The sequence below is a fragment of the Periophthalmus magnuspinnatus genome, chromosome 1 (genome assembly GCF_009829125.3).
Source record: "Periophthalmus magnuspinnatus isolate fPerMag1 chromosome 1, fPerMag1.2.pri, whole genome shotgun sequence".
Lineage (NCBI taxonomy): Eukaryota > Metazoa > Chordata > Actinopteri > Gobiiformes > Gobiidae > Periophthalmus > Periophthalmus magnuspinnatus.
In genome coordinates, this window is record NC_047126.1 from 6,471,882 (window position 1) to 6,486,562 (window position 14,681).

General features: G+C 46.5%; 2 protein-coding genes across 2 annotated transcripts in view; one reads left to right on the top strand and one right to left on the bottom strand.

Annotated features, from left to right (window-relative positions):
- Nucleotides 1-4,384: 4,384 nt before the first annotated feature.
- LOC129456483 (cell surface glycoprotein 1-like) lies at nucleotides 4,385-12,837 on the bottom strand. Its single transcript, XM_055223884.1, has 7 exons — nucleotides 12,687-12,837; nucleotides 10,455-10,517; nucleotides 10,045-10,126; nucleotides 8,861-8,981; nucleotides 8,059-8,198; nucleotides 7,121-7,284; nucleotides 4,385-6,987 (listed from the first exon to the last, which is right to left on the bottom strand). Coding segments are annotated over exons 1-7 (1,470 nt in total). The 5' UTR covers nucleotides 12,689-12,837; the 3' UTR covers nucleotides 4,385-6,089.
- LOC117393825 (intercellular adhesion molecule 1-like) overlaps nucleotides 11,270-14,681 on the top strand; it is a 38,692-nt gene continuing 35,280 nt past the window's right edge. The window contains exon 1 of the mRNA XM_055223915.1: nucleotides 11,270-11,325. The gene's annotated coding sequence lies outside the window, so the exon portion shown is untranslated. The remainder of the gene's footprint in view (nucleotides 11,326-14,681) is intronic.

The following is a 14,681-nucleotide window of genomic DNA, read 5'->3' on the forward strand; positions in this document are numbered from 1 at the left end:
CTCTTTGGTCTGTTATTAATGTTCATATCTTGTCTTGTCTTTAGGGACAAAATAGTGAAATAAAAACCCCAGGATGTAGAGCGGAATAATACAAACATTTTAAGACCAAAATGACACGTCTGACAACAGCAGTTACAGAGATAGCGGCGACGGTTTTTCAATAGAAAGTGAATTGGTGCCAAAGTTGATGTAGCCGGAAGTGCACTCATGCTCTCTTCCTGTTTGGAACGCATTGGCTAGCAGGTTGACTATGTCCATTTATATATACAGTCTATGGGCCAGCCACACAAGAGACTGTAAGTGGACGAATCTCTTTGTACACATCCGAACGAGAGTGTCAGTGTCCACTCACTGAAGTGCTTTTTTTACAGTATCTTATTAAATTTGCACAAATCGTCTTTTCTTATGTTTTTTATAAAATCTAGCACAGACCCGTAAAGAGGAAGTGACTGTCCCACAGCACACTGTAGTTATCAGAGATGGAACAATGTCCACACCTCACAGCTGTAATGTCTCTGTGTTAAGGAACAGCTCCAGAATTTCTCCAGGCTGAAGTGCCAGTGTCAGAAAACAGTAGAGTTCTTTACTGAGATGGGCCGCCGCCATAGAGGGTATAGAGTCATTTGAACCCGAACGGCCACTGAACACTGACAGCACTTAAAAGCATGGTAATATAATGGATATAGCATGGTACTTAACTGTCACTATTGTAATTACACAGTAATTACTCATGAAAACAGAACACAGGACTTTAGTTCATGGCAATATGATTTAAGGGAACTATATGTAAGATTTAGATTTTAAAATGAATAAACATGACCTAACTATGTCCCCAGATTTGAGGTAAACCTGTTCAAATCAAATATATCTTTCACTGATAACACTTCTAATGCTGATTTACTCTTAATTACAAAAACATTGGACATGATGGCCAAGGTTATAATTCGGTATTTTTAGCATGAATATCCAATCAGAAAGCAGAAAGAGTCTCACAGTTTCAATGTGAGTTGGTTTAAACCTAAAAGGACTCTCTCTGATCTGAATCCTCACAACCTAAACCCCCAGTAATCATGAATCAGTGCTAGTGCAGCCTCTGCAGCTCAGTGAGTGAATTCTCTAGGTTCTACTTTTCACATGAAAGCTTAGAACCTCCAGCTAGCTGTCCATATACTGAGAAAACATGCTGAACATGCTAAAAGTAGAGCAAAAACCCAATGCAGTTTCTCACAGAGACTAAAGAAGGCATGACAGAATCCGTAAAATGGGGCATTTTCACAAACATGCTCAAAATGCGAAGGAAATGCAAATTATGTTGTTTAGCAGCTGCTGCCAGATTTACCCCATCTAAACAGAGTGTGCAGACAGCACGCCAAAGCACCCCACAGCCACGAGCCGTGGGTTGCACCAAGGCTGTCAACCCAAAATACACTCCGAGTGTAATTTTTCTACTTGAGGATCATGCAGTGAAGTGGCTTTCAGTGAAAATACATAGAAAATCTAATTTTATTGATGCTTTTTGAGGACTAGATCAACACGACATGTGGCCCACGCACTGATTTAACATCTCAGGGAAGACTCAGGTTGGCAGTGATTCTAGACTTTTATTTTTATTGTGTGAAGTGTCACATCTGACCTAACCAGCCCACAGAGACAGTGAAGATGAACATATTCAGATCATTTTTGTCTGAGTAGACCTGTTTTATTGGCTATAATTTGCTCTAGACTCCACCATAGAGAAACACAGTGACAGCTGCTGCAGTCACTTCTCTGGGCTCGCTGCCTGTGTTATCACTCCACTCTCTGTGAAGCAGCTCGGTCAGTGAAGGTGTACGGCTCTAGTTGGTGCAGTGTGTTTTCGGCATAACTGAGGCCCTAAGGGCCCAGGCTACATATAGTTCCTTTAAACTCATGCAGCATGAAGACTGCACTGTTTTGAGCCCAGTTTAGTCCTGATGGTTTGGTCCTGTTCAAGTCCTGGTTTAGTTCCAGGGTTAGCACTAACAGGGTTAGGGTCAGTTACCATGCTATAACTTGAAACCACACCACTTCTTTAGTGGCTGTTTGCATTTCAGTCCTGACAGCTCACCATTCAAAGTATTGCCAAAACTCCTGAGACGATAACAATATTGTTCCATCTGTAATGTATAAACCAATGTTAGACTCCTGGGACTGAAAATGAACTGAAGATGGATGTTTTATACAGCTACAAACTGTTCAGATCTGTTTTGAACACCTATTCTGAAATACCAAGAACAATTCTAAGAAAAAAAAAAACAACATTTATCAAGTATGCATTTCTATCATAATGTTTGTATTATATAATAAATCACACCATAATAAGCTCTCAGTGAGGAGGTTGTGGGTTAAACTCCTGATCTCCTGAAGCGTGCATGTCCTCCCTGTGTTATTGTGGCAGAGTGGTTATCCTGTCTCCTCCCTTCAGTGAGGAGGTTGTGGGTTAGCCTCCTGATCTCTCCGAGTGAAGTGCGCATGTCCTCCCTATGTTACCATGGCAGAGTAGTTATCCTGTCTCCTCGTCTCATAAGGAGGTTGTGGGTTAGACTCCTGATCTCTCTGTCTTCCCTGTATTACTGTGGCAGAGTGGTTATCTCTCCTCCGTCCAAAGACATGCATGTACAGGTGAAGTGGAGGTCAGAGTGGGTCGACTGAGTGAAAATCCGGATATGCTAGCCCTGTGATTGTCCTAGGCTCCAGCTCTCGCCCCCTGTGGGTAAGCAGAGGTAGTACATCCAACATAAGGTTCTTTTAAATGTGTGTTGTAATCTCACTGACATACTGATTTTTTTTTTTACCATGACTTGTTGAATGCTGTAAGTGCCACACTGAACAGTACAAGTAAATAAAGATTTCCAGAAAACTATTACTTCCCTCCTGTCGTGGGTTTTTCTTCATAAGAGTGGGACCTTAGCACATGAACTCTGCCCACAGCCACATTGCTAAAAGATCTGCTAAACTGGGCAGTACCTGGAGGACTAAAGGGGAGAGGAGGGGCGAGGAGGGGCGGGGTCTGGAGGACTAAAGGGGAGAGGAGGGGCGAGGAGGGGCGGGTCTGGAGGACTAAAGGGAAGAGTGAGGGGTGAGGAGGGGCGAGGAGAGGCGGGGTCTGGAGGACTAAAGGGGAGAGGAGGGGCGGGGTCTGGAGGACTAAAGGGGAGAGGAGGGGAGAGGAGGGGCGAGGAGGGGCGAGGAGGGGCGAGGAGGGGCGAGGAGGGGCGAGGAGGGGCGAGGAGAGGCGAGGAGGGGCGAGGAGGGGCGAGGTCTGGAGGACTAAAGGGGAGAGTGAGGGGCGAGGATGGGCGGGGTCTGGAGGACTAAAGGGGAGAGGAGGGGCGAGGAGGGGCGGGGTCTGGAGGACTAAAGGGGAGAGTGAGGGGCGAGGAGGGGCGGGGTCTGGAGGACTAAAGGGGAGAGGAGGGGCGGGGTCTGGAGGACTAAAGGGGAGAGTGAGGAGGAGGAGGGGCAGGTTCTGGAGGACTAAAGGGGAGAGTGAGGAGGAGGAGGGGCAGGTTCTGGAGGACTAAAGGGGAGAGTGAGGGGGAGGAGTGAGGGGGAGGAGGAGGGGCAGGCTCTGGAGGACTAAAGGGGAGGGTGAGGGGAGGAGACACAGCACAAAACAACCAGGAATAAAACACCATACACAGTAGCAAAAAAGTTGATTTAGAGTTTAGTTTCACTTTAACATGTGACTCTTTTCAGGTGGATTGGTCCACTGCCTGCATGGAGATGTTATTGCTTTGCCTGGAATGTTCCACAGCATGGCATTAAACGTATCTATCTTGCATGTATTCAATCAGAGGCACTTTTATAGCTGCAAACAAACTACGGTATGTCTCATTATCCAGGATTCATAGAACTTTAGTTACATTTATAACTTTTATTATTTATTTTCACTACATTTAAGTCAAATAGTCATCGTTTGTGTGGTATTGTTAACATGCACACCCAGATACTAGCTGACTTGATCCTAAAACTAGTATAAACACATAAACACGATTCCTTAATGTGAAAGGTTGGATCCAGATGCATTTTAATCCTGATTCACGCTAAACCAACACAAGGATCAGCACAGAAGCAGAGCAGGCAACACGAGTGAGAGATTTGTGCACAAAAAATGGTAGTAGTAAGTAGTAAAAGAGTCATTCGCTCTTTGAACGGCTCTTTGAAATGAACAGATTAAAAAAAACAATTCATACCCCATAAAAGAGTCAAAAGTCTTATCACTAAAGGTAGTAGCCTAAAACTCAATGTTGTCTCTGTAAAACTACCACAATGTCACTTATGCCCTTCAGATTAGCTTCTCTTGATTAAAAAATATCCATAAAAGTCACAGCACACACAAAAATACACACAGATTTGTCGATAATTCAATTTCATTCTGATTTTTATTGCATCTGATGACTTTGTATAACAGATATTAGTGAACAGAGCTGTTTGCATAAGACTTACATGTGGTGAATAAGATCCTATTACATCACACGCTGTAACTTTAGCTAATGCCACTTTCCGGTTTCTTTAAAGCAGCAGTGTATGCAGAACAACAAACCATCCACAGACCAGTTAATATGTTCTATGGCTGCTAACATGGACTATACTGAAATGTCTTATAGAATTATTGCCTTAGAATACCACTAATGACTAAAAATGCATTTAAAGTGCTTATGAGATGCAACGCAAACGGAAAAGCTAGCGTTTGATTACAGTAGGTGGCGCCGCAGGGCTGTTTCTAGCTCGGAGCATATTATGGTAAAAACATGACACAAAAGGAGGGGTTATGTTATTTTGAACAATTCGATTTGAATAAACATGTTTATTTATATCTGTTTTCCTATTTTAAATCTGCACTATGTAAAATTTCTAATGGAGGATCTGCCACCTTATTGTCTCCATGGAAACACGATTGCTTTGCCTTGAAATGTTGATCTGCTATACTTTGGAACATTCCAGACAAACCAATGGTAATAATAATAATAAGAAGGAGGAGGCAGAGCTCACAGAAAAGTTACATAAAATGGAGCTTTCATAACGTCATGTTTCTGTGTCATAAATCTCTGTTTTTTGGTTTTGTGTCAAATTAGAGACCCCCAAAACTGCCATTTTGCCACGGGCCCCAAGAAAACAAGAAACAGTCCCGGGAGGCGCAACAGAAAATATGCCTATGGACCCATACCATACATGAAGCATTATGATATGACTGCAGTATGTGGCGTTAAACTAGTATTGAAGCTAAGGGCTAGCAGCACGGAGCTACTTCCATAATGAGTGAGACTGTAACAGCGAGAGGGATTTGTTGACAACCAGAAGTGGGTACAGCAGCCAAACAAATATAATAGGACTAATTCTGACATTTAGACCTACCATAAGTGTTGACATCACTCCAGGAAGCTGAAGACTCCTACTTCCTGTCACCTGTCGGCCAATCACGACCTTTTTCCTCACTCTCCTCACTTTCTATCTCCGTCTCTGCTTCTTATTTCTCTCCCTGCTGGGGTCTACGCACCACATTTTATCCCGTAAAGAGGGGGCATTACATTTCTGTGGGGTAATAATTGCTAACACATAACATATTTAGTTATTATTATTAGTTTCAGTTCTGTATTTGACACTCTTGAGTCTCGCTCCGCCTTCACCGCGATCAGAACACAATCAGTGTGCGTCCCGCTAATGAAGCTACTGCACATCGCATCAGGTTTGTGAATTTGTAGTGTATAGTTCAGTGTCATGTTTTTGTATATTTAACAAAAATTACTGCACAGGAATAAAGGTGATGTAGGCTTGTGGGTGGAGCCTTGTACAAGTGGTGTGGGCTCATGCTGCTAACAGTGAGGAGACTTCGCAAGATTACAGAAACATGCAGGGATGACATATAAAACCATTTCACACATGTTTTTGATGAGGGAACAGCGCTGAACATTATAACACGGTTCTACAAAAATCTCCAAAAAGTTGACTTAGCATAATACCCCCTCTTTAAATAAACGCTTACACCTCGTCCTCCCCCTCACTCATTTGTCTGTATCTGCTAAAAAGCCTGCTAAGTGCTCCCCACATCTGGTTGTAACATGGAGGACCTACTGCTCATGACGAGGGGGGTCCTGGTGCTCTGGTGCTGTGCTGGGAGGGTGCTCCGACTGGTTTGCGCCCAGCGAAGGGTCAGACGGGCCAGGGGTTAGCTCCAGAGGGACGTGGGTTGAGGGAGAGGCGGAGGTCTGGAGTGAGGAAGGGGTGTTCTGGGTGCCTGGTTCTGGGTGGCTGGAGTTGCCCTGGGTGCTCTCTTCAGAAGGGCTGAGGGTGCTCTGCTCTGAAGGGTTAGGGGTGGCATGAGACAGAGGCGTAGTGGGGGTGGAGGTGGTCTGGGAGGAGTTGCAGCAGGTGCTGTTGTCATCGGTGGCAGAGAGGACCTCAGAGGGAAGAGAAGAGGGGCTTAAGGGAGCACCCGTGGGAGCACCTGTGGGGGTGTCTGAAGGGGCGTCTGAAGGAGCAAATGCAGCTGGGTCATCGGCCTGCAGCTCGGAGGACTGGGGGGCCGTTGAGGCTGGGTCATCGGCCTGGAGCCTGGAGAAGTGGGGGAGATCCTCAGGGTTGGTCTGGAGGATTGAGGGGTGAGGGACTGTAGGCTCCTGGGGGTCGGTCTGCAGCATGGACGGGTGAGGGACTGTGGGTTCCTGGGGGTCGGTCTGCAGCATGGAGGGGTGAGGGACGGTAGGCTCCTGGGGGTCAGTTTGAAGCACGGAGGGATGAGGAACTGTGGGCTCCTTGGCGTCGGTCTGCAGCACAGAGGTTTGAGGGACTGTGGGCTGCTCCTGGGGGTCTGTCGGGTGCCTAGAGGGGTGAGGGGTTGTAGACTCCTGGTGGTCGGTCTCGTGCCTGGAGGGGTGAGGGGGTGTGGGCTCCCGAGGGTCGGAACACACTGGTTTCCCCTCAGACACGTACCACACCTCATTGTGTCTGTTGAGCAGCTTCAGAGGACTGAGGAGAGAAGGTCAGAGGACAGTTGAGTCTCCATCACAGTGTAAATGTTCAAGAACTAGGAACCTGTTTTAATGTTTATTTACGCTTAGATTGTGCTGCACCCGTCGTAACCCCTAAATGTGCGCTGTACCTGTCGTAGCCCACGCCGTAGTGGTGGCTGTGGTTGTAGGAGGCCCTCACTCTGTCCAGTTCTTTGGTCAGCTGGTGGGCCTGCAATCTCGAGGTGACAGACAGCATCCAGCCACCGTAGCTGCGCACGTACACGTCCATGTCCGGCATCTCCGTGAAATACAGCTAGAAACAACAGGAGATATTTGAATTTACAGCGAAAATTACAACACTGGAGTCACATTGAAATCAAGCTCGGGTGATGGAGTCCCAGTCTGTCCTTCCTCAACAAAAGCACCTTCACTAGAGCAGGACTGGTTCCCCTGCAAAAGCTCCTCCTCCATAGCTGAGTTTTTCTCAGTGTGGACGGCCTTAGCCTGACCCACCTGTAAGGGAAGCAGGTTGTTTTTAATGTGCTTTTGATAGTATCCTCCAAGACAATCTTAAGCCGCATTTGTCAAGAGTAGGTCAGGAGTACCTAGTCGGGAGATTAGCTTGTTTTGCATGCTTTTTGTTGATGGGGAATCTGAAGTTTACCAATCCAGATACAGAGAGAACATGCAAACTCCACACAAAAAGGTCCCACGTGTTCTGAAAATTGAACTCAGCGACAGATGTGTGGTCAGAGGGACACCTAGTTTTATTTCACCCCCTGACTCAGTCTTTTTAGATCAGTGGAGTGTTTGTGCTTGAAGTGGGCAGATTTCCCTGATCTTTATACACCTGTTCCCTGATGTCTGTACACTAAAATACACTAGAATGACCCAGTATCCCAGCTGGCCTAGATCCTCTGTGTGTCTCCAGAGCAACAGGAGAACATATAGGACTGCTGCCTCCATGACCCTGTCCCTGAGGAGTGGTGATTTAGGAGGTAAATGGGTGCCTTGTCATTGGCGGGCCAGGGAGTACCTGTTATTGATGGGCTGGGGGGTACCTTATTGTTAGAGGGTTGGGGAGTACCTTGTCATTGGTGGGCTGGGGGGGTTGCTCCTGGTAGGCCTGGGGCAGAGGGAAACTCAGTGTGTAGATGGCTGGCTCCCACATCGTGGTCTCCTCTGGGATCTTCACCAGGACAGGAGCCGTCATGTCCATCTGGTAACCTGTCGACAGTCACATGACCTTAATACAGGCACATAGACAGGGGCTGGTACTCTGTTATATTTACTTAAGTCTTCCTTCTGTCAGTTGATTTCTGAAACAAATACTTAAAATACTTTCAAGTATTATATTTAACAGTCTAACAGAACTCTTACTTGAGAAAAGGTTGTGGTTCCTCTTCCCACTGTGAGTGCGTAAGTGTGATTTCTTTTGAAAGTACCAGATTTTATGCATCATAAACTTACATATGTAACTTTTGAGGTGTGCCATCTTCTTGTACCCCTCTTACCTCCATGTAGATGTTACTTCTTAGCCTGTAATGTGGCATTAATCTTATTTAAGTGTAGCATTTACTTAAATACATAAAAAAGAAAACTCGATAAACAGGAATTCTTACTAAGCTTGCTTGCCTCACCAAAGATCTGGCATGTAACTTGGACTGGTGCCATAACTTGTTTTTCTTCTTTGAAATGGATAAGTTTAAAGACACCCTGATTTGATTTTTTTTTTCACCAGTAGATTTTAGAAATGTGAAACCGTTTTCCCCTCTCCTCTCCCCTCACCTGGTCCCTTCACTCACCTGACCCCTCCCCCTACCTCACCTTCATGAGGAGTGAGCTACTGTACCTCCTTTGTTAGCTTCATGAGGAGTGAGCTACTGTACCTCCTTCATTAGCTCCGGTGATGTACTGGAAGAGCCTCCTAAAGGCCATGGCTGCTCCCACACCCATGAAGTAGGCCTCTGCATCGGTCGACACCCAGAGCGTCGGGCTGTAGTGCCGCACCTGAGAACAGAGCAGTGTGAGGGCTAAACCAGGGCATCCGGGGCAAACGTGGTCTTTAGGTCCAGTTTAAAACCGGTGCAGACCAAGTTGTTCATTCAGTCCCGGTTCAGTCTCGGTTTAGTCCTGGTTCAGTCCTGGTTCAGTCCTGGTTTAGTCCTGGTTCTGTTCTGGTTCAGTCCTGGTTCAGTCCTGGTTCAGTCCTGGTTCAGTCCTGGTTCTGTTCTGGTTCAGTCCTGGGTTTGTCCTGGTTCAGTCCTGGTTCAGTCTTAGTTTAGTCCAGGTTTAGTCCTGGTTTAGTTCTGGTTCAGTCCTGGTTCATTCCTGGTTCAGTCCTGGTTCAGTCCTGGTTTAGTCCTGGGTTCAGTCCTGGTTTAGTCCTTGGTTCAGTCCTGGTTTAGTCCTGGTTTAGTCCTGGTTTAGTCCTTGGTTTAGTCCTTGGTTTAGTCCTGGTTCAGTCCTGGTTCAGTCCTGGTTTAGTCCTGGTCTAATTCCGGTTCAGTTCAGGTTTAGTCCAGGTTCAGTCCTTGGTTCAGTCCTTGGTTCAGTCCTGGTTTAGTCCTGGTCTAGTTCCGGTTCAGTTCTGGTTCAGTACTGGTTCAGTCCTGGTTTAGTTCTTGGTTCAGTCCTTGGTTCAGTCCTGGTTTAGTCCTTGGTTCAGTCCTTGGTTCAGTCCTGGTTCAGTCCTTGGTTCAGTCCTTGATTCAGTCCTTGGTTCAGTCCTGGTTTAGTCCTGGTTCAGTCCTGGTTTAGTCCTTGGTTCAGTCCTGGTTTAGTCCTTGGTTCAGTCCTGGTTTAGTCCTGGTTCAGTCCTTGGTTCAGTCCTGGTTTAGTCCTGGTTTAGTCCTTGGTTCAGTCCTTGGTTCAGTCCTTGATTCAGTCCTTGGTTCAGTCCTGGTTTAGTCCTGGTTCAGTCCTGGTTCAGTCCTGGTTTAGTCCTTGGTTCAGTCCTGGTTTAGTCCTGGTTCAGTCCTGGTTCAGTCCTGGTTTAGTCCTTGGTTCAGTCCTGGTTCAGTCCTGGTTTAGTCCTGGTTCAGTCCTGGTTTAGTCCTGGTTTAGTCCTGACCTCATACTCGTCGGTCTGACACAGCAGTTCGTACTGGAGACATTCTCGAGACTCAGAGCACAAACTGTTGTTGGAGCTGGGCCTGAGGACAAAGGGACATGTTTACACCAGGACAGACGAGGGGACAGGGAGAGGGACAGACAGGGGGACAGGGGGACAGAGGGACAGACAGGGGGACAGAGGGACAGACAGAAAAGGAGGCAGTAGTTGAAAGCAGTTGAAAAGGGACAGACCGGGTGGCAGTGGGACAGGCACAGACAGGGAGAGTGACAGACTGGGGAACAGGGACAGACAGGGAGACAGGGGGGGCAGTGGGACAGAGGACAGGGATACACACAGGGACAGCTGGAGAGACGACAGGGACAGATGGATTGTATGTTAAAAAGGAGGATGACAAAGCAGTAACTTACCCCACACTGCCTCCTGCTGACACCACCAGCACCAACAACAAGGACAGCACCCAAGTCACCGCCCTGCAGGGAGACAGGGAGACAGGGAGACAGGGGGCAGAGACAGGGAGACAGGGGGCAGAGACAGGGCAGAGGGAGACGAATACAGAGGGAGAGAGAGACAGGTGCAGAAGAAGAGAGAGATGGATGCAGAAGGAGAGAGAGAGACAGGTACAGAGACAGGAGACAGTGACAGGGGGCAGTGGGGACAGGGAGACCGGGGGGGAGAGAAAGCGACAGAGACAGGGAGGTAAACAGGAGCAGAGGGAGATGGGTACAGGGGAGAGAGAGACAAGCACAGAGAGAGAGACAATTACAGAGAGAAAGACAGGTACAGAGAGAGAGAGAGAGAGAGAGAGAGAGAGGTACAGAGAGAGAGAGACAGGTACAGAGGGAGCGAGCGACAAGGACAAAGACAGGGGCAGAGACAGGAACAGGCGCAGAGACAGGACAGACAGAGAAACACAGGTAGAGAGGGAGGGACAAAGAGAGACACAGTGAGCTCCCATCTCAAATAACAGTGAACAGTGTGAAGTCTGTGCAGCAGGAGACAAAGGCCAGAGTTTTTCAGTAGGACTATGAGGACAGATCTGGACAGGTGCGGACAGAGACGACTCTAGACTCCTGGACTACAGCACGGACACATCAGGGCTGTGCAAACTCTTTATCAATAATCAAACTAAGAGTCAAAGGTCACAGACTGGTGGTCCATATCTGAAGCTAAGCAGGGCTGGGCTGGGTTAGTACTTGAATGGTGGACCTCTGTGGTGTGTGTGTGTGTGTGTGTGTGTGTGTGTGTGTGTGTGTGTGTGTGTGTGTGTGTGTGTGTGTGGTGGTTGGAGAGGACCACGGTGCATATGGGCAGCCTTAGTTCTGTCAGTCTGTCCCAGGGCAACTGTAGCTACAATAGTATCTTTCTACCATCAAGTGTGGAGCGAATGAATGATCCACCAAACTGTAAAGCGACGTTGAGCATCTGGGAAAGTTCTGTACAAGATTAATGCATTATTATCCCTAGAGGGGGTATTTTACTTCTATGGGGTATTAACTGTATCACATAACATATTTAGATCACCATGCTACCTTTTTTTTTTTGCTTTGGAAATGCTATATTCACTGAAAACAATGCATTAACATATTAAAAACTTGCCCCCCTCTCCTCTGCTCTCCGTGCTATGTCACTCCCCCTTCAGAGCGTGGGTGGTCTCATCTCCTCTTTTCCACGTTCGAGTCCTGGGAGCTTGAGGGTTCTGCGCTGGTATCTTTGCTGTTTCTAGTACTGACTTTTCTGGACTGAGATGTCTGATGTTTTTCCTGGGATCTGTTGTAGTCACTCCTCCAGTTTGGGGGTCAGCAAAAAGCACTTCTCGGGATAATGTGAGCCAATTTAGCAGGAGGACCAAGAAAAACAGTACAACGACCACATTTGGGCTCCGGGGCCATAGTTTAGACACCCTTTAAAGCCGCACTTCACTGTCATTTGTTTTGTGATGAAACAAGTTTGACAGATTACTTTCAACTTTTATTTTATTTTATTGATTTATTTATTTTATTTGGGTCTCTTTTTGAGCTCTGAATCAATATAAAATGTGTGTCGCAATCAATATTTACGCGAAAGAGCCCTGTTCAAAGTGAAGGACACAGACTGCGTTCACCCAAATGTCACCCGCACAAACAAATGCGCAAAGTTCCAGGCTGTAGTTGCACATGCGGTCAGTTTATACCCTCCATCCTACATGTGCGTGCCCGTGCGTGACCGTGCATGGCGCAGAGGCTGTACCGGCGCTACTGCTGCTGCTGCGGAGAAACCGGACACGTCCCTGGATCCCTCCCGGAGCGAACCCAAAAGTGCTGCATCACCTTCACCTCCACCTCCACCTCCACCAGGGGCTGCGCAGCGGACAGAGGCGGGCACTGCAGCGGCGCAGAGGTCACCCCCAAAGCCCACCAGCTCGTGTCCACTCCCCTGATGTCAGCAGACTCCCCCACGGGACGCATGAGGGACGCACACACGCGGCTCGGGACGTTTGGGTTTGGTGCGTCAAGTTCATTTATCCAACTTTTTTTTTATTTATTTATTTTTTACGCGTGGATGCAACGTGACGCATCAGCTCAGACAGCGTGAAATAGCAACGTCCTGGCGTGTTATTAAAGTGCGTGTGTCTGTGTGGTGAAGAGGGAGGCTGTACTCACATGTTCGCGTGTCCTGTGCGCCTGGCTGGAGTGCAGGGGCCGGATGGAGAGGCTGGACACCGCAGTGTGATGCTGCAGTGAGGAGCGATGGGGAGGGGAGGGCGGACCAAGAGGAGGGGCCGGGACAGAGGGAGGGGGGAGACAGTGCACCTCACCGCCAGCCCACAAAAAGAAACTGTATTTTTCCCCCCAACCACTGGCCTAATGTTTACATGCGCAGTTTTCTGATTTATGTTATAATGTTGTTCCCTCATTGCAAACAGACCTGGAGTTGTGTTTTGTTTCATTCATATTTAACACACAAACCCTGCATATTTAGGCTGAGTTCTTCTCTCAGACAGAAAACACTCTGTTCCACCTTGTGATGTCATGTGGTGATACAGGAAGTGCTCCACAGTGTTTTTAAACTCCACGCACCTTCACTAGAATCGTTTGGATAATTTCAGCTCTGTAATTGCCAGTGTGTACAGAACTAAAGGTAAAATGTAGCTGTGAACTTGAAAACTACCACTTCATGACATCACAAGGTGGAACAGAGCATTTTGAGGTTTGGAGATGTAACAAACTAATAATAAAGTGTTACTCAAACATGTGTGAATGAAACAAAACACAGCTCCAGGTCTGTTTGTGAGGAGGTAACAACATTATAACACGACTAAAAGCTCACAAGAGTCAATTCTGTGTAATATCAGTATGTAAAGTATTAAAGGAACTGTGCTCTTAAAGGTCCCAGAGTCACAACTGAACCTGTGTCCAGAGCCTTGACCTGCAGAGACACATACACGTCTCATTCTCAGGGTATGAACAGGCCTCATGTGAAACCTCAGAACCTCCAGAATTCACTCATTGAGCTGCAGTGACCGTTCAGATCAGAGCGAGTCCTTTTGGGTTTAAACCAACTGGAGTTCAGCACTGAAACTGGCAACACAAATGAGAGCGTCTTGAACCAAAACATCAGATTAAATGAACAACTCGACCACCGTGTCCAATCTTTTTGTCATCAAGAATCAGCATTTGAATTGTTATGGTTAAAATCTGTACTATTAGATTTGAACATACAGACATAGATGGGTCACATAGATGTCTCTTTAAATAATGAAGATGCACTGTGTAACTCTTATGTTGGAGCGTCTACCATCTGCTCGTCTTCATGAAGCCAGGACAGGTTGAGGATCAGAGCTGTGGAGAGGCGAGCCTGCTGCACAGTTTCATTGTGCATTTGCCATAAAGTCATCTGCAGTTGAAGAAATGCAAGACAAAGTTTAATGTCATATTGTGTAATCCAGGCAAATAGCATCTCCATGGAGACGAACAGTTGGTGAACCTTCCACCACAAAAGTTACATAACGCACCTTTAATATAAAACTGAATAAAAATTTAACTTTAACTTAAATTTACCTTGTATCCTGGACTCGGGTAATGACATTAAAGATATAATTCTACACACTGTACCTTTAAAGGGGCCATGTCACACTATTTTCTCATCTGTTTTAATGTTGTTTCCTCATCACAAACACCTGGAGTTGTGTTTTGTTTCTTTCGCACACGTTCAACACACATCCTGCAGGTTTAGCCTCTCAAACAGAAAACACCCTGTTCCACCTTGTGATGTCATCATGTGGTAATACAGGAAGTGCTCCGCTGTGTTTTCAAACTCCTCACCTTCACTAGAATCATTTGGATGTTTTCAGCCCTAGAATTGCCAATCTCTACTGAAATAAAAGGTAAAAGGAGATGTTAACGTGAAAACTACCACTACATGACATCACGAGGTGGAACTGAGCATTTTGAGGTTTGGAGATGTAACAGACTAATAATAAAGGGTTACTTAAACATGTGTGAATGAAACAAAACACAACTCCAGGTCTGTTTTTTAGGAGGTAACAACATTATAACATGGTGTAAAACTCACAATAGTCAGTTTTGTTTAATATAGGATCTTTAAATAATCACACTTTTCTCCAAATTGTGATTTTGATTTGACTGCAACCTGCC

What these genes read in the sequence shown, in the direction of transcription:
- LOC129456483 (XM_055223884.1), bottom strand. An exon ending in TCAGCAGGAGGCAGTGTGGG is followed by an intron (nt 10,127 to 10,454) that starts GTAAGTTACTGC and finishes CTTTGTCCTCAG; the next exon opens with GCCCAGCTCCAACAACAGTT. An exon ending in GTCAGACCGACGAGTATGAG is followed by an intron (nt 8,982 to 10,044) that starts GTCAGGACTAAA and finishes CTCTGTTCTCAG; the next exon opens with GTGCGGCACTACAGCCCGAC.